Source organism: Petromyzon marinus, chromosome 30 (assembly GCF_048934315.1).
Source record: "Petromyzon marinus isolate PM22_M1 ecotype Great Lakes invasive population chromosome 30, UKy_Petmar_22M1.pri1.0, whole genome shotgun sequence".
Classification (NCBI taxonomy): Eukaryota; Metazoa; Chordata; class Hyperoartia; order Petromyzontiformes; family Petromyzontidae; genus Petromyzon; species Petromyzon marinus.
The window spans coordinates 9348841-9376145 of NC_133696.1; the positions used below are offsets into that span (position 1 = coordinate 9348841).

The window sequence follows — 27305 nt, forward strand, 5'->3', positions numbered from 1 at the left end:
ACATAGCCGAGATGTTTCTAGTTTGCATTTTTTGTGGGAAGATGAATAATATAAGATAAATATTGAAAATAAGCCTTTTGGTCAGAGGTCCCTGAGAGTTTTGCCCAGTGTTTCCAAGGATGGTAGGCTGACGCAAAGAAAAATCATCACATGGTTGTCAAGTATCGTTTTAAGAATAACATGTTTAAACTTTTAAGGATTATGTAATAATAAAGTGCCATACATTAAAAGGAGCTCGCCGATTTCATAAAACACCCGTTCATTGTGGCATTTTCTCCTAGTTTTCTTATCCAAAGCATTCGTAATTGAGGGCAAAATATTTGAAGTGTGTAATCAGATACGACAAGAATGGGGATTAAGCTGGGATGTAGTCAATCGATGGGTCATAGCAAAAGCCAATACCACCTTTGGTCACAAAACTTGACCCATACCGATGTATTCATATGGCCAATAAAAGTGATGTATTTGATAATCCAACCGAAATTAGGGGGGTTCTCTCAATTCACTTTTCTGAACCACATTTAAGAAATTGGAACCGCTCGAGTTATGCCACCGCATGTCGTAGCGATGAGTGAAATAGCGTGCGAGCTCGTGGATTAAGTGTCGGGGTTTGGGTATTTGGGAATCTGGTTATTGTTATGAATTGTAGAAATGGTTTTCGTAATGGTATTGTGAGTACCCTAGCAGTTTAAGGTCGGGGTAGTGGAGGTGCGAGTGTTAAGGTTCGTGTTATTCATAAAGTTATGGTTCGTGTTAGAGCGTCGTGTTTTATGGATGGAGGTGTAGGCAGGATTCGTGTTGTGGATAGTTACTTTTAAGGGTGGTATTAGTATAAGTTGTATTGTTCAGGGTATAGTGGTTAATGTGACTGGTGTGTGGGTATTGTAAAATCCGTGATATGGGTATGGCTAGATGGTAGGCCTACCATTGATGTTTAATATGGTTTAGGTTGGTGTTAGAGATCGTGTTAGCGCAGTCGGGAGTGTTATGGGTAGGGATATTGTTGCGTTCAGTTTAATGTTTAATTGGTAAGAGTAGCATTGCTGTTGAGTTATGGGTAGGGGGTAGTTTCATGGGTTAGCTGGGTAGACTTAACGTGCGCGTGACAAGTAGTGCTATAGGTAGTGTTGGTGTGAGAGCTGTGCTTAGTTTTATTGGAAGTCAATGTTAGAAGCATCGTTGGTGTTGGGGGGTGGGTGTCTGAATGAGTAATGTGGCCGACGTGTTAGGCGGACGGCGCTGCGCTAATTACCGCGCCACCGCTCTCCACGACCCAATCTCAAATCTCCCGCGCGCGTGCGTGACGTCACCGCGCGAGCCACGCCCTCGCCACCACGCGGTGGGGGCTGGGCGGGGTCAAAGGTTTCGCTTCCGGCCACGGGGAGGGGGGGACAGCAGCAGCGCGAGGAGCGGATCGGGTTGAGCCACAGCTACGGGAGGCGCGACGCGGTAGAGACGAGATACGACGACGACGAGGAGGAGGAGCAGGAGGGAGAGACGAGGTGGAGTGACTGAGAGGAGATTCCGCCGACGAGGAGGAGGAGGGAGGCGGCGGCGGGATGTACCGCGCGCTATACGACTTTCGCTCGGCCGAGGCGAACTCGCTCGCGTTCGCGGCGGGCGAGGCGTTCGTGATCCTGGAACGCAGCAACCAGTACTGGTGGCTGGCGAGCAAGAGCAGCGGCGACGTGGGATACGTGCCCGTCACCTACATCCGCAGGGACGAGGTGAGGCGATGGCGAGCGGGACGGGAGATACGCCGAGGGCGAGGTTGGTGGTGGTTGTGGTGGGTGGTGGTGGGCGAAGGTGGTAGTGGTGGGCGAAGGTGGTAGTGGTGGGTGAAAGTGGTGGGTGAAGGTGGTGGTGGTGGGTGAAGGTGGTGGTGGGTGAAGGTGGTGGTGGTGGTGGGGGAAGGTGGTGGTGGTGGTGGGTGAAGGTGGTGGTGGTGGTGGGTGAAGGTGGTGGTGGTGGGTGAAGGTGGTGGTGGTGGTGGGTGAAGGTGGTGGTGGTGGTGGGTGAAGGTGGTGGTGGTGGGTGAGGGTGGTGGTGGTGGGTGAAGGTGGTGGTGGTGGTGGGTGAAGGTGGTGGGTGAAGGTGGTGGTGGTGGTGGGTGAAGGTGGTGGTGGTGGTGGGTGAAGGTGGTGGTGGTGGTGGGTGAAGGTGGTGGTGGTGGTGGGTGAAGGTGGTGGTGGTGGTGGGTGAAGGTGGTGGTGGTGGTGGTGGGTGAAGGTGGTGGTGGTGGTGGGTGAAGGTGGTGGTGGGTGAAGGTGGTGGTGGTGGTGGGTGAAGGTGGTGGTGGGTGAAGGTGGTGGTGGTGGTGGGTGAAGGTGGTGGTGGTGGTGGGTGAAGGTGGTGGTGGTGGTGGGTGAAGGTGGTGGTGGGTGAAGGTGGTGGTGGTGGTGGTGGGTGAAGGTGGTGGTGGGTGAAGGTGGTGGTGGTGGTGGGTGAAGGTGGTGGTGGTGGTGGGTGAAGGTGGTGGTGGTGGGTGAAGGTGGTGGTGGTGGTGGGTGCGGTGTTGGGATCAGGTGGATGAGGAGGCGGTGAGGGATGGTGAGGTGAGGGAACGATACGGGTGGATGTAGGGGGGTATGCTGGACTCGGTGAGGGATAACAAGGTGACGAGGTGGAGGACGAGGTGGGTGAGATGTTCTGCATGAGAAACACGCTGTAAATAAATAATAATGATTGTGGTTATGATGTGGTAATTGTGATGGCAAAGTAGATGGAAGAGGATGAGTTTGCGGAGGTTGGTGGGGATGAAGTGCATTAGGAGGTGGTTTAGAGGTGAATGAGGTGGACGAGGAGGTGGACGTCGTTATAGCGAAGGAGGATGAGGAGGCGATGAGCGAGGCAGAGCGGAGGCGGTGGATGAATGGGCAATGCGGTGGTGCAGGAAGGAAGCTGACAGGGCCGCGTGATGTTGACGCCCGCTGAGCCGTGTTTACAAAGCCACTCGGGCCGAGAGACGAGCGGGGCGATGAGGTGAGCACTCGTGCTCTACAACCTTCCTCTACCACCTCATTTAGCGCCTCTCCCACATTCACTGCTACCGCCTTATTCGCCTCCACAACATCATCCTCCTTCCAATAGATCCTCGCCCGCCTCATCTACAACCTGATCCCCTTCCTCTTCAACGTCACCTACCTCCTCATCCATCTCGATAACCTCGTCCGCGTCATCCGACACCTCGACAACGTCCTCCTCTGCAACATCATCATCCACTGCCTCTTCTGCCGCGTTCACCACCTTGTACACCTCGTCTGCAACCTCATTGTCCACTTCATCCACCATCAACCATTCACCACCTCGACCTTTTTGGTCCACCTACTCCACCACCTCGTCAACCTCGTCAACCTCATCAGACACCTTTTCCTCCATTGCCGGGCCTATGTATTTCCCCTGCCCTTGCCCAGACCTTGCCCTTGCTAAAAAAAAAGCTGACCCAGACCTAGAGTCCAGACCCTGCCCAAGACCATTTCCTGCCGAGCTCTCGCTGTTGCCTCCTGTCTGGCCGAAGAAGCCACCACGGGCAATGTAATGTGACATGTGACATGCGACAGTCGAACCGCCCTTGACACATCTGCATCTGAGCTCCCAAGAGTGGACTAATAGGGTGGTCCGGTGTCTCAGCAGGGGCCACATAGGGGGGTGTGATCAGGGTCCGGGTGTGCAAGGGGTCCAGGAGTAGTGAATTGGGGGATTGAGGGGGCATCTCCCTCCACCCACTGGGTTTGGTCACGTTCTAACCAGTCACAGGGGTCCTCAGCGGGGGGACCCTTATTCCTCAGGGGTCCTGAGGGAGGTCCCCTCCTCCCAGGGAGTCTGTTAAGCCTGCACTATCCCTTCTTCGTTTCACCAGCTGTACCTAACGACTGGGGTAGAGGATAGGGCACGGCTTACAGTCTCCATGGCAAGGTAATAACTGCGCCCTGTGTGCGTTGTAATTATAACCGTCGCGCTTACATGCCAGGCGTTTAAATGCCTCGCAGCTGCGTGCCTTGCAAGCGTATTAAGCTTTGAGATGACAGGCGGTGGTGATGCCACCACTCTCCGCCTGAAATATCCCCTGGAAAAAGCGTTCGGCGCTTGATGTGAATAATCCGGCGATCGATGCTTGGCCGGTGCTTGACGTGATACGTAATCCTCTGCGCCATGAAGAGACAGGCCCCACGCTACCTCAGCCACTCTTGCACCGACGGTGTCCGTGGGTAGCAATTCCCTATAGTTAGGATCTGCTTGCCTCGTTGAGTCTCAAGACCCTCATGGCAGGAGGTTCCTGCCATGGCGGCTTTTTAACTGGACAGGAGGCGTGGGCGAGAGCTCAGGAAGGGCATGCTGTTGGGCATGGGCAGGGTCTGGACTAACAGAAGGGCTCTTCTCGAGGGAAATTAAGCAAACATTTGCGATGCTGCGTTGGCGGTAGTGCACAAGCACACACAATGTGCATTTCACACTTTTGTCAATACCACTGCTGTACATAAAACAAATATAATAGGTGGCTTTTTGGGCAATGACCGTTCTTCTTGAGTGAATAATGGTTGGAGATGGCGCCATCGCATAATATTTCTAGCCGCAGTCGGTCATGTAAACAATTTCACAGTAAAGATATCATTGCCCATGTTGGCGTTGCACTCAAGGGCTTGAGTCACATCTCAGCAGACGTAGCAATATCTGAAATCGCTGCAACCCTCAAAAACGCTAAGATGCCACCTAGCAACATCAGCAAAGATGAACGCTTTGAATTATCTCAATTAAAAAGAGAGATGATATTGTCGTCCTCTCAGCCGACAAGGGCAATGCCACTGTCATCATGGACAAAACAGAATATAACAACAAAATTCAAGAACTACTCAACGATGGCAGCTATACAAAAATAAAAAGAGATCCCACCAACAGCCTGGTTACCAAAACGAACAAAATCATCTCTGATTCAACAGCATTAATTGATCAGACCAAACAGTTCTCGTTGAAACCCTCTGCTGCCAGACCACCAAGATTATATGGCCTTCCAAAGATACACAAAGAAGATACACCTCTTTGTCCCATCGTCTCTACTATCAACTCCCCCACCTATAAACTGGCACGTTTTCTGGCTGATATACTGCGACTTTTCACTGGAAAAACCACCTCTGCGGTACTAAATTCTATTCACCTGGTATCGACAATCAAAGGCATTTCCCTGTCCCCAGACGACCTGCTTGTCAGTTTTGATGTGGTGTCCTTATTCACCAAAGTTCTGGTACCTGACACCACCGCAATCATTGAAGACTTGGTTAATCAAGGACTGCATACTGATGTACCCCCCCTGGTGAGACATTGCTTAACCAACACATACTTCACCTGGAATGGAACTTTCAACAAACAGACTGAGGGCACCCCAATGGGCTCCCCCCTGTCTCCGTTTGTAGCCAACGTATTCATGAAAAATTTGAAACTGACGCCATCGAGACTGCCACTCTACGCTCGACCTTATGGAAGAGGTACGTGGATGACACTTTTGTCATCTGGCCACATGGCCAGCCTGCATCTAGACCAATTTCTCGACCACAGCAATTCCATACACCCAGCCATCAGATTTACCATGGAGGTCGAAAAAGATGGCAAACTACCCTTTTTGGATGTCTTAATTAAATGGAGACCTGATGGTTCAATGAGCCACTCTGTCTACAGAAAAGCTACCCATACAGATGCTTACTTGAAACCGGATCTCCACCACCATTCATCCCAGAAGGACTCCCTCATCAAGACTCTATACCATAGAGCCCAATGCATTTCCGACCAGGAACACATTGCCAGTGAACTCAAGCACGTACACCAGGCTCTCAGGGCTAATGGTTACTCCGACTACACAATCCGCAAAGCCATCACTCCAGTCATGAAGAAGGATCCCCTTGAGGAGCCACTCAAAACCATCACCTTACGCTACATTGCAGAGGTCACTAAAAAGATCTCCAAAATCCTGAATAAACACAAGATCCAGGTCCAATCCAACACAGTACATAAAATCCGTGATCTGGTTCCATCTGTAAAAGATGCTGTTCCAGACATACAGTACCCGGGCGTTTACAAACTAAAGTGCCTCTGTGGTAGCAACTACATTGGAGAAACCAAACGACATATCTCGGACCGCATCCGCGAACATAAAGCAGACTTGAAACACGGTAGGACGAACTCTTCTGCCGTGGCAGATCACTGTTATAATTCAGTGGGTTCACATGACATCGACTTCTCCAAGACGGAGGTTCTTTGCAAGCCAACCGGCTACCAAGAGAGATTCGTTCATGAGGCCATCCACATATACAAGCACAGAGACAATTTCAACCGAGAAGATGGATTCTGGCTTAGTAACCATTGGAAAGATGTTTTAAACCATTTCGGTTCTTAATTCATTGTATTTTACGGTGACCGTCAGACCGCAGCTCTTTCGCTGGCATTACCTCTTAATACCTCTCACACCACGGTTTATAACATGGAGTATAACAGCGCATTGTGGCTGTTTCTCTCCTCCCTCCTCCGTTCCGAGCATGGATTGACTCGTCCGTCTGAACGGTGCTCGTTCGCTGTCCGTGGTGCTGGCGTTGAGGGGAAGAAAACCGCCATTTTTTGCCATATGGCATTGTGATATATAACGACTTATTGTTGTGTTGCTCAGCTGTTTGGAGAGTATATAGAGTTTATTGATAATATTGTGGTGGTATATATTTTAGTTTTTTATTGGTTTACTATATGGTTTTCATTGTATAGTGTAGTGTATACCCAGTTGCTTTGTGATTAATAGCTCAGCTTATTGAAGAATATATTAAGTACATTTATTATATTGATGTAATATAGACTTAGTTTTTTTTTCACATCAGTTTACTGTATGATAGTTGGGTAGTTGGATGCCTTTAGCGTCCATATACTGAATGCCTCTGTTGATAGGTAAACTTTGACTTTAACATAGCTATTTCTGTCACAAGTTCATGCCTCAGCTATTTCAATGCTAAATTCTCCTGCTTTGATACGTAAACTCCTTTGTCAAGACGTTTCACGCCTCTCACCGAGCTTCAAAGACACTACGAGTCTTAGCAACGCTCATTGAAGCACTGTCGTCACGACAGTTCTGTTCTTTCACCTGATGAAGGCTACTTATATTGTGGCCGAAACGTCGTGAGAATTTAATTGTCTTATTTTATTTTATTATTTTGTTCTCATTCTACGTGACTTTACCGAAAGAACCAAAGAAGATGAATTTCACGGTAACCAGGTATTTAGTAATAGACCCACAACTTTCGATTTAAAGCTTTCGTGACTGCAAGGATTCATCTTCTTTGGTTCTTTCGGTAAAGTCACGTAGAATGAGAATAAAATAATAAAATAATGAAATAACACAATAAAATTCTCACGACGTTTCGGCCACAACACAACTGGACTTCATCAGGTGATGGGACGAGACTGTCTGGGGGACAGCGCTGGAGCATCTTGTCCTCCAGACAGTCTCGTCCCTTCACCTGATGAAGGCCACTTGTGTTGTGGTCGAAACGTCGTGAGAATTTTATTGTGTTATTTTATTAATTTATTATTTTATTCTCATTCTACGTGACTTTACCGAAAGAACCAAAGAAGAAGACCCACAACTCTTCAATAATAATAATAATATATTTTTTTTAAATGTCAGAATTAATGCGTTTCGAGTAAACTAATCTTTGCGCATCATCGCGGGCAGGGCATCACATGGCAGAGCGCTCGGGTAGAGAAGTGAGCCACGGTCGACGGAGCGGTGAGGGCCGCTGCGTCGCGCGGCACTCGTGAGGGCGCAGGTGCAGCCGCTGTCGGTGCAGATTTACGGCGTCGGTAGCCGGGAGGGTGCGTGGGACGCGACGATTCCGTGCGACGCTCTTCAACAAGGGGTGGCTCCCGGAGGAGGGCGATGCGTGGCACAGATGAGACAGGACAGAGAGCTCAGACAGGACAGCCTGGGTGAGGTGGACAGTGCAGTGAGTACAGTTGAGAGTGTGGGCCAGACCTGAAGTCGGTTATAATTACAATTACAGCAGCATTGATGGCTGAAATTACCATTACATTTACATTGTGATTGACATTCATTACGAACCACACAACAATCACAATGGTGATTGACCCCAGGTTCCATGCGGATAGCATGAAGACAAGACGCAAAGCCCGAGCGAGGTGATTGGTACAGACAGGACGGACGGTATGAATGAGGCAGACAATCCGACGGAGACAGGGCTGTTCGAGTTGAGTCCTTACTGTCTGCCCAGATCTCCATTGGAGAAGACGTCACCCATCACGTCGGGCTGTCACCCTCTTTAAATATACAGCAGCGTACCAATCTAGCATGGCGTGTAAACAGGTCTTGCACGGCTCACTCGTGCCAAACATGTACATACAGGCACCGCTCATTCAAAACGGCCTAGCGCCTCTGGGGAGCCAGTGCTTTGAGGTTATCCTGTTATGCATCACAGCTGCTCTAATGCATGCATTGCTGTACCAACCCTGGGCAATTAGCATTTGAAAGAAAGCATAATTTCTTAATTGAGCACCAAAGCCGCTCGACATGGTGAGCACTGTTATATTTTTTTCCGCAGAGCGAATTGAATATTAAGGAGTAAAAACAAACGCGCGAGCGGGTCTGCAGTGCCGCGCATATTTACGGCGGACTTCACGGAGTATGGAATCTCAATTGGCCTTGACGCTCACCCGGCCACAGAGAGCCGCAGGGATGGAGGGAGGGGATCTGGTGTCAGAGAGGCCACCCTGGGTTTTGCGTTCCTGTGCCTCCATCGTGCCACGGCTCCACGGGGCCCCGGGGGTTGGCGCTGTCCTTCTGTTATTTTTGGTAAAGTGCTGCGACTCTTCTTATTGAATTTGCTGTCAGTCCCCGGCTCTGCGGCCTCCGCTTTAACGAGCGGTGAGGATTTACGGCTCTCTGAATGTCCCAGGCACCCTGCGTCTCTGGCTCTGCGCGTGGCCCAAGACTCTGCCTCTTTTATTACTCCACGCTGCATGCCTCTGCAGTGGTTGGGGCAGGGGGTGCGAGAGCACCAGGAATGGCCGCAGCAGAAACCTCTTTCCCTGCTCTAACCCTGCCCTTTATTTTGGGCGGGCAAAATACAAAGCATACAACCCCTCGGCGAGCTCTTCGGCACAAGTGGAAAAAAATCACCAGACTCTTCTTCCAAGGACAATAAATCTGGGTGCTAAATAGGAGCGGGGAAACCGAAACCTCCCGCGCTGTCCCTGTGCGTGAGTGAGCGCGACCTGCGAGGTTTTCTTGTTCGTGCTGGCGGCGTCGATAAACACTGCTCTCGCCGACGTTCGGAAGGGTTGTAGCGGTCATTGATTGGCCGATTTGCAGGGCCAGCGTGGGGGGGTTTGTTGGGGGGTGCCGCGGGGTGGTGGTGGGTGGTGGCGGGGGGGGGGGCTTGGACTGTCACTGTAATTCGACCCCGGGACAAAAAAACAACTGCGTAGAACGTGTGACATAACTCCACGTGCGGCCCCCCACCCCCCTACACCGGGTTTCATCAGCGTAATGGAATTGCCCGCGGGAGGGTGCAGGAATAGGGGGGGGTCGGGAGGTTGTGTCTAAACAAGCCTATACCTATTATTGCTGCATTCTGCGCCCTCCGTTTGGCTCATTGCGAGCGGTGTTCTTCGTGCGCAAAACCCACTGCCGCCACCGCTGCTGCGTGATCGCATAACTGCCGCGCGGCAGCGAATCGTGCGAGCGAGTGAGCGAGCGGTGATGAATTCCCATCGCTGTGATTTCACCTTGAGTCAAATCGGGGACCTGTGCTTCGTCTTACCGGTTGATTCCTGCTGCATCTATTTTTAACTGGAAAATAGGTTGCCAAATGTTGGCTGTTCTGTGGATGACACAGCTGGCTTGAGGAAATGCAATGATGTGTGGGGCTTCCCTTACAGAACAGTCCATTAGGCAATAAGGACAAAGAGCTGAGCTTGGCACCTCTTTGTTTGCGATTGCTCGGCCAGTAAAATACATTTTCAGTGACGGCTATACAATATATAACTGTCAACAGTTGACTCGGTAAGGCGTTAGTGAAAATATAGAGGACGTTACAGTATTATGGGGGAGCACAGTGACACAGTGGTTATCACATTGCGCTTTGAACCCGGCTACCTGTGTTCAAATCTTGGCCATGGCTAACATCAGTGGTGAGTGATATCTCTCCTTGACCAGTGGTCAAACAAACTGCATAGCTGATAGGTCGTTGGTAGACTTTAATCCCACAGTGAATTGACGAAGGGCTTTACACATTCTTGAAGGACTGGAGTTTTGGAACTCCGTTCGTCAAGGCTAACCCCAGGCCTGGTTTATCAGTTTTCATGCGTGTGCAGTTTGTGACGATTTAATTTACATTTGAATGGTGGATAAGGATTTGCGAAAATGAAAAGGTGGAATGGAGTGGATCTCGGCATGAGGAATGGAGTTTGAGCAGCACTGGTCTTGGCCATTTAAATTGATTTTGGGAGCTCAGCAGGAAAGAGTTATTATTCCCTTTTTTTCAGGTCGTCTAACCGAAGACAGAAATCCAGATTCCTTGCAGAGACTCATTGCGTTAATCTCCTGTACAGTGTGAAGGCGTGGAGTGTTGCTCAAAGTGCAGCTGCACTGCGGCGGAACAGTAAATCACAGTGTTGTACAGCAAGGCCCTCTGGTAAAGGGGGATGTTATTATTAAGACTCCACAAAACATTTGGACTTTATGTAGAGAACCTTATTGGAATAAAGTGAATTCCTGCTCAAATGAATGTTGAGGCATCGGTGCTCATCTCCTATTCACGGCGCTGCAGTGCCAGTGGTGGAAATTCCACATTCCTTTGTTGTGGGCGAGCCTATCCATAGAACAAACAATGTTGACTTTCCTACAAAGCGGTCGCCGTTTTATAGACCGTGGAGGGATGATGAGCTGAGTCAACCCCCAACTACGATTAGGACTCTCGCAACCTTCCGATTGGGATCCGCTCACTCCACAACCTGAGCCACCAACGCCGGTTTACCTTTCCTACCTTGAGACACATGGACACACAACGCGCACACGCGTCCCCTCGGTACGAACGTTTGCTCGAGCAGGCATTGCATTTTTGTTTTGCCAATTTAAATTGGAGTGCATCGCTGTATTGTTCCTCTCTGTCGTTTCCAATTCTCTTTGCGTTTTTTTTTTGCGACGCGAATGAAAATCCATGCGGACGCACGGCAAAAAACCAGGACGGCTCCGTTTGATTTTCCAATAGGTCATCTTAATTTAGCGGTGTTCCGCACACGGGTGCGCCGTGTCCACCGTGACCAGCCAGGCACACTGCGACGTGGTCGTGAACGCTCATCGGTTCAGCCACGACGGCTACCTTTAAAATGAATTTTCCGTGACAGGAGTAAAAATCTGCTTGGAGTGGGACGACGACTAGAGCGGAGTCGAGTGTCTGATGGAAATTCTGTCCCTGCTCACATGAGGATCGCGGCATAATTCTGCATTCTTATGGTTCGGTACTTTTCTGTGCACGGACCGTCGGCTCTTTGCCAATCGACTTCTGGATGTGGGGGGTATTTGACCTTGACGTCACCATGCTGGTCAGTGCGGTTTGATGAAGGTTGCGTTAAGAGGTGGGAGTGCAGAAGTACAGGAAGATGGAAAATGTTTCTGCACTGCCTTCCACTTTCAAACAGGGAAGCTCCGTAGCCTGTAACACCTGTTATCATCCACGGTGGTCGCCCATCCAACCACTGTCCACGCTCTACCCTGGGCGGTGACGCGGCCCAGCGGTAACACGCTCGCCGCTTGTTGTAAAGGGGTTCACGGTTCGAATCCAGAGGGCGACCTGATTAATACTGCACTGTGCCCAGCGTGCGTGATTGACGTGAGCAGCCCCACCGTGTGCCCCCTCCCCCTTCAGACCGAGAACAAGGATGCGGTCATCCTGTCCATTGACCGCGCCATCGAGGCGATCCACAACATTGCCATGGAGCACAGCGGGAAGTACACGCTCGAGCAGAGGGAGGTGCTGCAGTGAGTACCGCGCACTCACTAACTCTCACGCACCAACTCACACCCACGCACACAAAGACAAACGTGCTCCGTATAGCTGTTAACGGACTGTTGGGCCAAGTGCTGTTAGCGAACACCTGTGAAGGACGACATGACGCCCGAGACGGGGAGTGTGGCCATCACCACGCCCAGCCTCCATTGTCTCCCCAATGCGGATGTTTACAGACCACACGAGGTACTCATTAAAGGCCAAGTCGACCTAGGGGAGGCTCAGGACCAGTTGAAATATCACTGATGTTGGCTGTGAGCGGGAATGGAACTCGGTTCGCCGGGTTCGTATCACAGTGAGCTAACCAGTGCGCCATCGCTCCCAATGCTCACCCATAAAGGCGCGTGCATCTACGTTTGCTCAAACACACGCTTACCCACTCACACTTACATGCAGCAACAACAACAGCCACCATTTTCCACAAAGTGATAGTGACGTAAACACAGCGTTTGTGCCAGGCTAGGTGCGCTTTTGAGGCCATCACGTGAAGCTTGGAAGGCTCACTGCTGGCCGGAGGTCCCAGGACAGACCCAGGTTCAATGGGTTGGCTGACTGAGATAACTGACATATGCACCATGTGTGATTCTCATTGTGCCACTTACTCAATTTTAGCCGCCCAGCGCTCTGCTTGTTGTTGTGAGAGTTGCTGCATTGTGTGTACGCGCACACACACGTACACTCATGCATGTGTGTCTACATGCCCACTCGTGCAATGACACACAAACATGATTGGCCACTTGCTCGCTCGCACGCATGCAGCAAGCCCACCGCTCACTGGTGCGCGTGAACACACACCCTTGCACAGATGCACGCAATATGCACTCGCTCACGCACGCACATCATACGCTTGCTCGCGCACATTAACACATAGCTGCCCGCTCACGTAAGCAGCGAACACTGCACTACGCAACGAGCACTGCTCACACGCGCACACCCGCTTGCTCGTACACTCATGCACACAGCGCCCCAACACACACACACATGCAGACAGCGCCCCAACACACACACATGCATACATTTGCACCCAGTCGATCATGAATGCATGCCACATGCCATACGCTTGTGATCGCACCATGCTCCACACACGCACGCCATTAAATAAAAATGCGCAGGTTAATTGGGGCTTAATTTCTCACTCATTATTTTCTTGGTCATTATTTTCTCAGTCACTAATTGGCTGGCGTAGATGGCACATGACCAGTAGCAACTACAGCCACAGCCGTAGAGAGAGAGATGGAGGTTTATAGTGGATGCGATTTTCTGGGTGCGCAGATATTTTTCTGTTTTGCCGACCTGGACAAGAACCGACTGAAGTTAAGCTTCTCGGTGTGCTTTGTTCACCGAATGTGAAAGAATTGTTGATTGCGTGCATGCGTGTGTTTGACACAGATTGCACTAGTGCGCGGTTTGCTGTCCTCACCCATTGAGCGTGACCTGGAAGCAGCACGAGTACGTGTGGATGCGCTGCGCTGACTTGACGCTTCTTCCGCACGACACTACGTTGTCTATCAGGGCCCTCGCGGCGGCTGACACGAAGCCCCCGGGGCGATTCTGTCTGCGCCGTGTCGCCCTCCCACCACCCCCCCCCACCCCCCCCCCCCGCAGGAAGCTTATCCACCACCGCAAGGAGACGCTCGCCAAGCAGGGCCAGGCCCGCCCGTCCCAGCGGCCGACCATCCTGACCCCGGCGTCGAGCGAGCACAAGCTGGCCGAGCGAGGGAGCGCACGGGGCTCCGACAGCGGGGGCGGCGGGGCAGGCACAGGGACCCCCTCCGCCGCCGGGTCCCTGGAGGACGACGAACTCAGCCCCTACCAGGTGAGAAGGGGGCCCGGCGGGGTGGGGGGGTGGGGTCCCCGCGTAACGAGGGGTCGCGCTTCTGTTCACGCTCCTCTTAATCCGCGATTAAAGACCCTGTATGGAACGAGGCTCGGAGCGCCTCTCCCCTTAATTGGTCGTCGCTCAAGCAACTCTGAGGGCGGAGGTCACGCGAGTGAGAGTGAAGGGACGCCCGTTTGGTAGACGCTTGCTGCTGATTGGGGATTCGCGGGTCGCCTTCTCATCTGCGCCGCCGACGCAACGGTGCAGCCGCATGGCAGCAGCTGTGCGGTGCATCGGAGCGTCATGCCGCGTGGTGCTGTCACGTGGGCGACAGCAGTGGAGGAAGAGGTGGCGGGGCGACCTGGCCCCGAGATGACTCCAGAGGCTCGTGTAGAGAACCTTCGTTAAAACAAGTCAGAGTGGCTTCTTTCCCAAATGAGCCATGGGGCAGTGCTCATCGCCGCCTGTTTGCGGCCTGACCCATTGGTGGAAATTTCACATTCCTATGGCGAAGGGATAAAGGGCGGAGTGAATTCTCGGCGAGCGTTGAATGCACAGCGTTGCGATCCCTTACCGATGTACGTGGCCACGACTGCGTTGCTCGCGGCAATCATCATCCCTGGCGCAAGGGCACCGAGGGCATGTCCAAGCTTGCTCAAACGGCCACCTTATAACCTCTCCATCAACGCTTGTCCCTCTCTTGCTGCCTGTCTCTGCGTCACCACCCCCCTTCTCTGCCGTTCGCTGACCCCTGCGCGCCACCTCTCTCTCTCTCTTCTCTCTTCCCCGCGGAAATCTCACGCGCAGGTGCCGCCCCAGCCACGCCGCGCGGCGCCGGTCGTCCCGGCCCAGCCCGAGAAGACGCGCAGCTACCCGCTCGAGAAGCTCACGGACACCAATCAGAATGGTGAGGCCTTCTCCGCCAGGTGCCGGCCACGTCGCGGGCAGGAGAACTCGCGTTGACTGTCGCCGCAGCACCATCAGCCGAGTGGGAGTGGGGGGGGGGGGTGTGGATATCTTCGACTCCAGCAGTTGCAGCAGGAGCAGCGGCGATAGTAGTGGTAGTGATGGCAACAGCAGCCGCTATGGTGGTGGTGCCTCTGCTGGACTAATGAGTCCATCATGAGGACAGAAGCAGTCGTCTCTACGTTTCGCTGATTCCTGCAGCGGATGGCCGCGCGTTCAGCTCGTTTGCGTTGGTGCTGTGAATATTAATAATAACTGTCCGGCTCTCTCTTTCGAGCTGGTGGCCTGGCCAAGGCTGAGAGCATCGCTGACCGGTCGGGGTGGGCACCTGCCGTGCACTCAGGGGCGCGTGGATAGGACTTGTGCTCGCGTCCCTGGTGTCTGCGAGCAGCGCTGCCTCTCCATGTAGCTCTTTTGTTTTTGTTCCCAGTCTGCAGCGTTGTCCTATTGTGTTGATGGCCTTTCTTATTATCTACAGAGGGCGCTGAATTTGAATTAGGTGCTCGCTGCTGCCCTGCTCCCCCCACCCCCCATCCAGCCCCCCGCTCACACCAGGGAGCTGCTCCACGCTGGGGTGTGACAATTGGGGTGTTTAGAGTTCGTGGAAACACGCACGCACACCGAGTGGAGGAATTTTAACGAGGCACCATCACAACCACGATAAAAGCCAGACGCTCGTTAGTGTGAGATAAATCAGTATTATTTATTTTGACATTTAATTGGTAAGTCATTACTGGCATTGCTTATCGATGTGTTCTGTACGGCAGTTTGGTTGACGAGACCACGTGACAGATTCTCAGATGAATGCCCAATCTTCAGGATTCTCTTCATCCGTTGTCACCGTGTTTTTTATTATTGAATTTTTTTTATTGAATTCTTCCAGTGCACTGGCGGACAACGCGGAGGTAGAGGTCTCAGTGGAAGGGGAGAGTGAAGTGGGAGGTGGAGGTCTCAGTGGAAGGGGAGAGTGAAGTGGGAGGTGGAGGCATCAGTGGAAGGGGAGAGTGAAGTGGGAGGTGGAGGTCTCAGTGGAAGGGGAGAGTGAAGTGGGAGGTGGAGGCATCAGTGGAAGGGGAGAGTGAAGTGGGAGGTGGAGGTCTCAGTGGAAGGGGAGAGTGAAGTGGGAGGTGGAGGCATCAGTGGAAGAGGAGAGTGAAGTGGGAGGTGGAGGTCTCAGTGGAAGGGGAGAGTGAAGTGGGAGGTCTCAGTGGAAGGGGAGAGTGAAGTGGGAGGTGGAGGTCTCAGTGGAAGGGGAGAGTGAAGTGGGAGGTGGAGTTCCCAATCGAATGGTGGAGTTGCTGCGGTTCTGGATTCGCGTTGGTTGTATAAGCCTTGTTGTCCTGTGGCTCTGCTGCGGTCACCATTGACCCCCCCCACCCCCCGCCCGTTTTGTTTTTCCGCCGGCAGGTGGAGTGGCTCGAAAATCCCAGAAATCGCATCCCGCGCCCGCCCCTCCCCCCAGCCCCTCCCGCTCATCCGCTGCCTCATCCGCATCGCCCGCCCCATCTCCCTGTGCCACCGCATCCATTTGCTCGAGCAGTGACGTCATCTCGAGGGACGCTGCGGACGAGGTGGCTAGGGGCAGAGGAGAACGGGTGGCGCCCGCGTTGGCGCCCGCGCTTAGCGACAGTTCTCGGTGGACCGCGGGGGGGAGCGGCGGTGGCGGTACCGGGCCCGAGCGGCCATCGGCCGGCGCTCACGCCGTGGTCTCGTTCTCGGTGGGCGGCGAGGCCGTAGAGCGGCGCCTTCCGTCGCCACCGCTCAGAAACTCCGAGTCGCTCCAGGGCGGCCCGGCTATCCCGGAAGCGCCGACGGAACCGCGCCCGGTCCCGGCGCGGAACGCGGCGGCCTCGCCACCGGTGGGGGACATTTGGCCCACGCTCTCGGCCTTCGGCGATTCCTCCTCCTCTTCCCCCCCCTCATCCTCCTCCTCCGCCCGTGCGGCACCTCCTTCCGGACTGCCTCTCTCGCTGGCGTCGCAGCGGGACTCGCCCAGACCGCCGCCGGCACCTTCAGAGGCGCGGCGTGACAACTCGCGGCTCTTCCCGGGCGTGGCGAGCGCAGGAAACGGCGCCCACCGCGGGCCGGCGGGTTTGCTGGCGGGGCTGGAGACGCGCGAGGCCCCGCCGCCTCCGCTGCCGGCACGGGTGACCGCCGCCGGCGCGGGAGTCTCGAGCTCCACCGGGAGGCGGCCGCACTGGAACCCGCCAAACTTCACGCAGTTAGTTCAGAAGCTGCTGTCGCCCGAGCGCCGGAAAAGGGCAGGTAACGACACTGCTACCGCTGACGGCTGGCGAGGCTTTGCTCCGGGCGAGCGCCTTCCCCCGTAACGGCAATAACTGCGACGCTGACGCCGGAGCGCGACGATTCTCCGCGCTTGCTTGTTTGGGTACCACGAGCCCGCGTGGCGGCGGTGCATCGCAACGAGCTCCGACAACCGAGATCGTTCGGTTGTTGAATTAGAAAGTGGAGTGGGGGTGGGGGCGGTGCGAGGGATGTAGAACTGGCGAGGGAGCGCATTACGTCCTTCGGCGTGCGGTTCGTCGTGGGGGGGCTCGCTGGCTGGGCCGGGTGCCGGGGGGATGGGGGTGGTTCGGCCGCACGGAAGCAATTAATGTCGCCACCTGGAATGCGCGTGGCTCCACTCCCACTTTCAGCTCCCCCCCTCGCCTCTCACCCACTCACCACCCTCTCACCCCCTCGCCAACCCCTTCTCCTGGGCCACGGCATAGCCAGACGGCTCGCTTCCGTCGGACCGACGTTTTAATTGCAGCTTTGGATGGAATGAATGACTTGGATTGTAGCTCAGTTGCGGGTGAGCATGGCTCTTTGCTGCTTCATTTTTAAACATTACCAGATGTCTCCAAAGCCGAGTGACGTGAAGCTGGGCCCCTGGGCGTGTCTGTTGGCACGCAGTCCTTAACAAACACTCCCTTATGTGACCACTCCCCACCACTCCCTCGTGCAACTGTGCAACCGCTTATCCCTGCCGCGCCTGCCTCCTCACTGGAACCCTGATGCTCCTTGGCTCTCCGCTTGTGTATGTGTCTTTGTGTACACCTTTGTGTGTGGGGTGCATGTGTGTGCGTGAGCTTGGTGGTGTGCTAGGTCTCTCCGGCGTCTGCAGTCGAAGTGCCACTAACCCAGCCCAGTCCCTCTCTGACTAGCTGCAGGCGCCAGCGACCCCAGCGCTTGCCCTGGCCGCACCCTTCTTACCAACACCGCCTCCGCGTTCCGCGTGTTCCCCGAATCCTCCCCCAGGCTCCTCTGCTCCTCCTGGGATGGACGATCCTCTCTAATTGCCCCCTCCCTCCTGCCATGACTTTCGACGTAGTCCTCCGTTGACTCCTGTTTTCCTGTCTCTCCCCGACCTGTCTCTGCCCCTTCTTTTCTCCCTCTGACAATCCCGCCTCCCTTGTCTCTCCCTTTCCTGTCCATCCTGCCCCCCACGAATCTCCTCGCCTTCCTCGCCGCCCACTAAACCCCCGGCCCTTCAGCCTGCGACGACACACAGGGCAGCTCCCTCGCTGGCTCGTCCATCGCCCCCCCCTCCACACGCAATGCCTCCGGCTTCTTCCCCTCGATCTTCGCCGCCTCCACGGCCGGTGCCCCCGCCTCTCGTGCTCGCTCTCGTGACCGCTCCTTCTCTCTCCCTTCCGACGATGACGACGGCGCCGCCGCCACTGCCACCGTCGCCGCCTCCCCGCGGCGGGAACCGGAGCGGGCGTCGCAGCGCCACAACGGCACGCTGTTCAGCGAAATAGCCGGCAGGGACTTCCCGCGCGTGCACGCCAAGGATGTGCAGAGCTACAAGGCGGCCGAGAGCGACAGCTCCGACGCGTCCGGCCACTCTACCGGGTCGAACTCGTCTCGCGATGGCAACGAGAAGGTGCCGGCCGACAGCCGGTCGGACGAGAACTCGTGTGGCGACGACGACGACGACGATGACGGTGGTGGCACCGCCGGTACCGCCGGTGCCGCCGCTCCCGAGCCCACGCCGGAAAACATGGACGCGGCCGTGGGCCCTGCGGGCGGTGGCAGAGGTGGCGACGCCACGGTGGAGCGGCTGGGCCCCGGTTCGCCGCTCGCTCAGCGCGCAACGCCGGAGGTGGCGGCGGCGAACGGCGCCGAGTCCCCGTTGAGACGGAGAGACGCGCTGCTCCGGCGCCTCGACTCGCCGCTTAAGCGTTCGGAGTCGCTCTTTGACCGCTTGGATTCGCCGGTCCGGTCGTGCGGTTCCCCCGTGCGCTGCTCCGACTCCCCCGTGCACTGCGCCGACTCCCCCGTGCGCTTCACCGACTCCCCCGCACGCTGCCACGGTTCCCCCGCTCACCGCCCCGGAGGCTCTCAGGCCCAGCGCCCCGCCTTCCCGGCACAGGCCACCAGCGGCGCCGGATCCCCGCTGCGCCGCCGCGTGGAGTCCCCCGGTCAGACGACGCCCGCAGCCTCCCCGCCCGTACGCGGTGACACGTCGGTCAACGGCGCGAGCGAGCCGCCGTTGAGATCCCCCCCCCCGTCCTCCCCGCCATCGCAGGAGGTAGCACGAGCGCAGGTAGGGCGGCGGTCGCCGGAGCGGGCGGAGCCCTCCGTGGCGCCGTCGAATAACGGTCGGGCACGGCTGAGCTCCGTATCGCCCCCCTCGCCGGCAGCGGAGGACGGCGGCGGCGGAGGAGGAGGCAGCACCGGCGCGGTTCCCCGCACCATGGGCGTGGAGCTGACGGAGCTGGTGCGGCGCAACACGGGGCTGAGCTACGAGCTGTCGCGCGTCGCCATCGGCACCGTGGTCGGGCACATCCGCGACACGCTGCCCGACACCGCCGACATCATGGAGGACATCCTCCTGTCGCTGCTCACACAGCAGGTGGGGGGTCAGAGTGGGGCTTGGGAGGCTCGGGGTGGGCGGCACGAGATGAGGGGCTGAGGAAGGAGGGGTGGTGGATGGGGGAACAGGAAGTAGGGAGTGGCAGGGACAAAGGTGAAATTGGATGGAGGCAAGGGGATGGGAGAGGCAGGGCCCCCAGGGTCAAAGGTGAGGGAGTTGGAGGTGAAGGGTGAGGGATGAGGAGTGGAGGGTGTAGAGCACGGTAGGGGAGAGGCCCTTTTCCCGACATCTGGACGTCGTACGTCAAGACGCGCTGGGCCCTCCTTTCCCCACCGCTGTGCAGTTCCACTTCTGTGTGACCATGACGCGCTCGATTATTCACCAATTCAGCAGTTGGGCCGGGTCACCTTGTGCAGGGTTCGTGACGATGTTGGATTTAAACATGACCGAGATTACGCTCGCATAGCCGGCCGTGGCGGCTCAGAAGCTGACTTTAAACCCTGCTTTTTATTCCGGTTAGAACCTTGACACCTCGCACATCTTAAAGCCAATTAATTCGATGCTGGGGGTTGGCAGCCATCTGTCCCTGAGCCCCGCGCCCTTCATAGAGGAAACAGATTCTCGCCGAATGGCAACGCGGTGAAGGCTTTTATCGTTGGTCGCACCTTGAGACTGTTTCGCAGCTTTTTCGTGAGATATTAAATTCTGCGAGTGCAACGGATTTTCGGAAGTCCTCTAAATACACGCTGTGATGTAAGTTTAAAAATAACAAATTGAAAAGCCAAGGTGACCCCCTCTACAGCCGCGCACGCCAACGACGCCAGCCGAGGCTTGACGATGGTGGCTCCTTTGGCCCGATCGCTATCGAAAAACAGGCCCCCTCAGCTCAGTGGCCTTGTCCGGAATAAACTGACCAACTGACTGATGGGGACGAGTGAGGTCAAGGCCGACGATGGGATGGGTGTGGTGTCGTTCACGCTGAGCTACCACACCACGGCTTTGGTTTTGTAGGCGGAGGAGGAAGAGGAGGAGAAGGCGCCCAGCGAGGCGGTAAGCCCCTCAACCGTTATCTCTGCTGTTCCTGCCCTCTCCCAACTAATGTGTGCGGTGTCCCAATGCCTGTAGTATCCTAATGCGTGCAGTCTCCTAACCCGTGCGGTGTGCTTAATGTGTGCAGTGTCCCAATGCCTGTAGTGTCCTAACATATGCAGTGTCCCAACACGTGCGGTGTGCTCATGTGTGCAATACCCCAACAGCTGTAGTGTCCTAACGTGTGTCTGGTGTCCTAACATATGCAGTGTCCCAACACGTGCGGTGTGCTCATGTGTGCAATACCCCAACAGCGGTAGTGTCCTAACGTGTGTCTGGTGTCCTAACGTGTGCAGTGTCGCAACAATTGCGGTGTGGTGTGTGCAGTATCCCAACACCTGTAGTGCCCTAACGCGTGCAGTGTGCTCACGCGTGCAGTGTTTTAACGCATGCAGTGTGCTCACGCGTGCAGTGTTCTAACGCGTGCAATGTTCTAACGGGTGCAGTGTTCTAACGCGTGCAGTGTTTTAACACGTGTAGTGTTCTAACGCGTGCAGTGTTCTAACGGGTGCAGTGTTCTAACGGGTGCAGTGTTCTAACGGGTGCAGTGTTCTAACGGGTGCAGTGTTCTAACGCGTGCAGTGTTTTAACACGTGTAGTGTTCTAACGCGTGCAGTGTTCTAACGCGTGCAGTGTTCTAACGCGTGCAGTGTTCTAACGGTGCAGTGTTCTAACGGGTGCAGTGTCCCAATAAATGCCGTATTCTAATCCAAGCCACGTTCTAACGCCGTGCCTTGTCCGAGCGCCTTGGCGAGGCTGCGCTGTTTGCATCCCTAGGATGGAGGCGAGGTTCAGGCCTCTCTTCTCTTCTCACACCCCGTCGAGGCGGTTTCTCACGCGCTCTGCGTCTCAGACTCCACACTCTGCCTGCCACTTATGATTAACAGCCTGTCGCTGCGTGCGCTCCATGAGATGGTTGGACGTTTGCCGTGATTCCTCCTCTCTTAACCGCTCCGCTGCCACTTTGCCGCTCTGATGTTTTGCTCAAATCAGTAATGTATTATTCAAGTGTAATAAGTATGGGAAATAAATTATCTATACGGAGATTATATAATCCAAAAAAACATGTCACTGAAGACCAGAACAAATATTTATCTATAATTATTTTATTTTCATGGATTTAGGATACAGGGAAATGGAATAAGGACCCGTAAGTGTTTTGTTTGTGCAAGTGGGATGTCTTCGAATTTGTGACTGGGCATACGCAGCGATTACCCATTAGGCTGCGTCGTGGGGAATGCGGTTTATGCACAGACACAGTCTCGGCAATTAACAGTCGAAGCTCCCTCGAGAGGTAACATCCCGCAGCCAACACGTCGTGGCACATACAGCGTGCACCGCGTGCGTCTACACGCAACGTGCAAGACACTCGCACGTTGATAGACGCGACCCGAGCAATCATGAAACCCGCAGAGCGGCCGCATCCGCGACAGCGGTGGCATCTGTGAACACGGCTAGAATGCAGTACTCCCTTCACCCCCCGCCCCCCCACCGGCCACCCAGGACCTGCAGGAGCTGCCGGAGGGGCTGGAGTGTCAGGACGTGACTCGGCTCAACGTGATCTTCACGGACCTTGCGCGGCACAAGGACGACGCCCAGCAGCGCAGCTGGGCTCTCCACGAGGACGAGGCCGTGATCTCGAGCTACCTGCAGGAGCTGCTCTCCATCCTGGTCTCGCACGCTCGCTCGCTCGCTTGCTCGCTCGCTCTCGATCGATTGAGCACTCTCACTCGCCCACAGACCAGGGATCTGGATGCCTCTGTGAAGGGCTGCTGAGCTGCCAACCTTGTGGCCTCCTGGGTTTAACCCCTGGCAGAATCAAGAATTGACCCCGGGATGTGACCTCATTAACGGATGAAAGGCTCCCCGTGTGCAACAAAGCAATTTGTCTTGTAACTCTCACGGAGAGGTCAGTGGCCAATGCCAGCAATGGCACGATACGTAACCCTCACTCCTTTTTCTTCTGCCAGATCCCATAGTCGCAAATTCAGCGCCCGCTTTCAAAATCCACCCTGGCTTTGGGTCTGCCTCTTAGCCTCCGAACTCCGGGTGCCACTCCGATGCCAGGCCCGTCTACCTGCCTCCACCCGTGCGGCCCTCGTGCCCTCTGTGCACATTACAGGCGAGCGCCGGGTTGGCTAAGGGCACCCACATGAGGGCAGTAGTGGAACCGATAAACTGTGGAGTTAATCGATTGCGTGAACGAGCGGATATCCTAGCTCTGGACCTCACGGTTATGAGAGTGTCCCCTTCGGAGAGCGTTGCCAGGTACCGTGAACCGTGGCGAGCGCCCCACCCGAGCGGTTCCGGCGTGGCTCCCACCGAGCCGTTGGCGTCGGGTGGAGGCCACGCCGTGGTTATCCCTGGAAGTTGTGGCTACGCTCACACGGTTTTTGCCGTGCGCCCCGCAGACGGACGCCAACCCGGACGTGAGCCGCCGCATGTGCAAGAGGGATGACTGTGAGCCGGTGCTGTCGCTCGTCAGCTACTACCAGATGGTGCGTGGTGGTGAGCGGTGGTGCGGAGGGGTGGCCGTGGGGCTGCACCGGTCAGAGTATTCGTCACCGCCGTCATTGGCGTCGTCACGGATTCGTTAATGTACTTTAATGTTTGGATGAGAGCCCGTTGAGTCATGTTCTTTTCAAGGGAGCCTCAAGTCGAACACGGCAATACAAAAAAAATGTCGATTAAATCCCGATAACCATATTATCATCATTAATGTTCAGTCAATTGGCTGAAAACATCTGAATATATTGAGGATCACAGAGCTTGGGTAATTGTTGGTAGCATCGGTTCACCGCCTGGCTTCTGCCTTCCTGTTCGTCCATGGCTCTTCAGCGATTGTGAGAGATGCAATTTGAATGGTAAACGACAATACTATATATAAAACTACACATTATTATTGTGTGTATATTAATTTAAGTCACATGAGAGTTAAATGAGACTCGCCGTGACTTTGTCAATGTTCGTGATAGCATGTCAGTGATACACCATCGTCGTCGTCATTACAACCATCGTCTTCTTTGACATCGCCGTGTTCGTCACAATGCACAATTCACAACGCAGGTCTTCATCTGCAACCTGTTAACCTTGGACCAGTGATGTCATTAAATAAACATGCAGTACTAATAAGCAGAGAAAAATAACATATAAAACATTGAACAAGACAAAGATCCCCGTGTAGCCTTCAACAAACGGTTGGAGGAAGTGCTATTAATGAGTACCTATGAAGGCTGGGACAGCACACGAGGGGATCCATGGCCTAAAACCCGCCCAGCCGCCTTTGTATCCCCAGTGCTGATGCTTGCACACCGAACAAAGTGATTTTTAAGGCTGAGTCGACCTAGGGAAGGCCCAGTACGGTAAAAAAAATTGCCACTTACTGGTCTTGAGCGGGAATTAAACTCCGGTCGCTGGATTTGAAGATCAGTGTGCTAACCACTGTCCCACCGCTCCCTACTATAATATATCAGTACACAATATAACAGACATGGTACAAAATGCCACAATCACTGCAATTATATTTTAATTTCTGGAAACGTTACGTCCCACAACATGGAGGGTAGTACCATTGGCCAACTCCGTATATCAGTGTCACCCGGCACACCACATCCAGTATATCTCCCAGTGTGCCAGCAACCAAGAAAATACTCTGTACATGTGGTCAAAACATATTGTCCCGTGCGTGCCCATGCGTCACCGTACCACCGTCGCTATCGTCGCCACCACCACTACTGCTGCAGAAGGCAATGAGTGCATTTCATGACCCCGCTGAGCCGTTCCCCGTGACCCTGTGACCCGTGCCCAGGAGCACCGCGTGTCGCTGCGGCTGCTGCTGCTCAAGGTGTTTGGCGCTATGTGCAGCCTCGACGCCAACATCATCTCGGCGCTGCTCAACTCCGTGCTGCCCATGGAGCTGGCGCGCGACATGCAGACCGACACCAAAGGTCAGCGGGCATGGCCGGCCATGGCGTGGGTGGCCACGTAGCGCCGGGAACGGCTCGTGTGAAAAGCGTTCGAAGAGCAGAAAAACCCAGATTTGACGATGATTGGGAAGGGGGGCAGAGCACATAAAACCAGCCAGGCCTGAGCCCTACTCCTATCCCCAACCACACGAGCTAATCAGACCACCAAGCCTGACTCGTAAACCCAAAAATATACCAGCCTCTCTCTAAATTCTCATCAAACTAGCCAACAAGACACTAGCCTTACTCCCATCCCTTACCACAGTAGCCAACCTGACCGTAACACTACCCCCATATTAATTACACTCGCCGATCAGATCCTAGCCGCATTCCTAACCTCTACAAACGACCCAACCGGACCCTAATCTTACCTCTTATCACGCTAGACCCTCGAGCCTTATCCCAACCCATAACCACACCATCCGACCGACCCTATCACTATCCTCGCCTCTGACCCTAGCCCCAGGCTCTGCTGGTTAGCCCTGCCGCTTGGCCGCTCTTGGCATGCACGTTGCCGTAGCTCTTTTGCGGCAGACGCAGGCCCGTGGTGGGGCGGGGGCGTGCTGCGCACACGTGAGCCGAGCTGCTTGTGGCGTGGGGCGCCGCCACAAATCGGCACGGGCGCGCGCCGTGACTCACGCGAGCCGAGTGGCCTCCTGGGTTGGTGCTTTTCCACATCTTCGTTAAACGCAGTCGTGTTAAACAACCCCCCCCCCCCTTCCCAATCCCCGAACGTTAGCGACCAGAGCGTCCCCCGAGGGGGTTGCCATGGCGACGTTGCCAAGGCGACGTGCCGCCGCACCCCGGGGTAGCGGCTCCTGCGAGACAGAAGAGTCTCCGCCCCGCACGCCCCCTTGCGTGCCGGGGCCGCGTGCATAATTATTAACGACTGTCGTGCGCTGCGCTGTATCCGTTGTGCCGCAGAGCACCAGAAGCTGTGCTACTCCACGCTGCTGCTCACCATGGTGTTCAGCATGGGGGAGCCGCTGCCGTACCATCACTACGGTGCGTGGGTGCCGCGTGGAAGCTGTGATTTTCGCACCGATGGTTATTTTTCTTTTCTAACTTTAGATCCCGATAACAAACATTGCAAGCGCGCCTCTTCGCTCATTCCGGGGCGAATTGGACAGAGAGCAAGTTGTTAATTGCGAAAGTGAAGCGACAGCGAAAAGCGTTCACGTAAGCACCGGCTCACGTTGAGCGTTTGTAATCGTCCCTACCGCCACACTACGGGAAGATGGAACGCCGGACACACGAGGCTCTCGCCCCCGGGTTCATGGCGCCCGTCCGGTGTGGCACCCGAACCCAGCGAGGGGCTGGTGGTGGCAGCGGCGGTGGCGGCGACGGCACCGTGACCCCCACGCGCGCACGTTATCCATTGCATGCGTGCCGGCCATAATTTCCCAGCTGCTTGTCTTGACCGGTGCAGGCCCAGGAGGTGGCACGTGACTAGTAGTAAGCCACAAACATAGCGACATGTATACTGGATGTCGTGTGCCGGGTGTAGAAATAATTTTCCGGGTTGCCGACTGGGACAGACCTAGCAATAATAATCACGTCAGCTTGTACCGTGCCACTGCACGGGACTCACTCGCTCAGAGGCGTGAAGAGAGACCGACTCGGAGGCGTGGGGGCGAACCACAGAGGAGTGGGAAAGGCAGCCACGCAGTGAGCCTGCATCAATTTCCCCCCAAGCTCTGTGGTCCTCTATACATTAAGGTGTTATCCGCCAATTAGTGTTTGCATGTGGGTAAAAAAAACTGCGCACCCTGAGAAAACCCATGCATACAGATGGAACAGTAGGAGTAAAAAATGTTCTGTACCGCATTCTGAAACGCAAAATGGATCCGTGCGTGTGTGCGTGCGCCTGCGTGTGCGTGCACGTGGATGCAGATCACCTGAACGAGAGCTTCATGGGCTTCGTGCTGGACGTGACGGAGAACGGGCTGCCGTCCGACACGAGCGACCAGCTCCCCGACCTCATGGTCAACCTGCTGCTGGCGTTCAACCTGCACTTCCAGGGTAACGGCTTCACGCCCACCGCGTTTCCACGTGAAGTCGGTGCGGATTAAAGTCACGTCCCGAGCGACACGCCTCAGCCCACCCATCAGGGTCGCTCTTGTGTTATTGTCGCCACTGCTACATTTTCACGTTCTCCGTCCACGAGGACCTAGCTGGCGGGGGGCAGGGGGGACTAATGCCAATTTATCAGGGGGCATCTAAACGTGGCCGCGGCTCGAGGCGCCATGCAAACGCGGTGGGCGTGTTTTTGTTTTTTCAAGGCAGCCGGCCGGTCTTTCAAAGAGGAAAAAGGGTTCCGGCGTGGACGGCTGGGAGAAAGGATTGACCACGAAAGGTTGGGCCGTTGGGACCCTGCTTGCGTTGTTGTTTGTCAAGCGCTTGGTTTGCTGAAGACAAAACATCGAGGCCCCCAGAGCCGCTTGGGCTCTGACTGACACTGGGGGTGTGACTTGTGAACATTCTGGACGTCCGTCCACTGTGGTTGGGCGTGTGTATGTACAGTATGTATGTTGAACTTCTTTCGCACCGTACGTAGTCATCCGTGCTAATCGGAGGTGCGGGGCCCC

The 27305-nt window shown here is 55.0% G+C and overlaps 1 protein-coding gene across 4 annotated transcripts in view; it reads left to right on the forward strand.

The window, feature by feature from the left end:
* The first annotated feature begins 1365 nt into the window (after window positions 1-1365).
* Window positions 1366-27305, forward strand: part of NCKIPSD (NCK interacting protein with SH3 domain) — a 29789-nt gene continuing 3849 nt past the window's right edge. Inside the window, exons 1-12 of one of the 4 annotated variants that reach the window (XM_032963488.2) lie at window positions 1366-1727; window positions 11916-12028; window positions 13662-13872; window positions 14683-14782; window positions 16249-17106; window positions 18339-19702; window positions 20675-20713; window positions 22256-22423; window positions 23164-23250; window positions 24561-24699; window positions 25642-25722; window positions 26611-26739. In XM_032963488.2, the coding sequence (XP_032819379.2) occupies window positions 1560-1727; window positions 11916-12028; window positions 13662-13872; window positions 14683-14782; window positions 16249-17106; window positions 18339-19702; window positions 20675-20713; window positions 22256-22423; window positions 23164-23250; window positions 24561-24699; window positions 25642-25722; window positions 26611-26739 (3457 nt within the window). In that variant the 5' untranslated portion in view covers window positions 1366-1559. The remainder of the gene's footprint in view (window positions 1728-11915; window positions 12029-13661; window positions 13873-14682; window positions 14783-16248; window positions 17107-18338; window positions 19703-20674; window positions 20714-22255; window positions 22424-23163; window positions 23251-24560; window positions 24700-25641; window positions 25723-26610; window positions 26740-27305) is intronic. The other 3 variants (XM_032963491.2, XM_032963489.2, XM_032963490.2) reach the window with 3 other exon arrangements.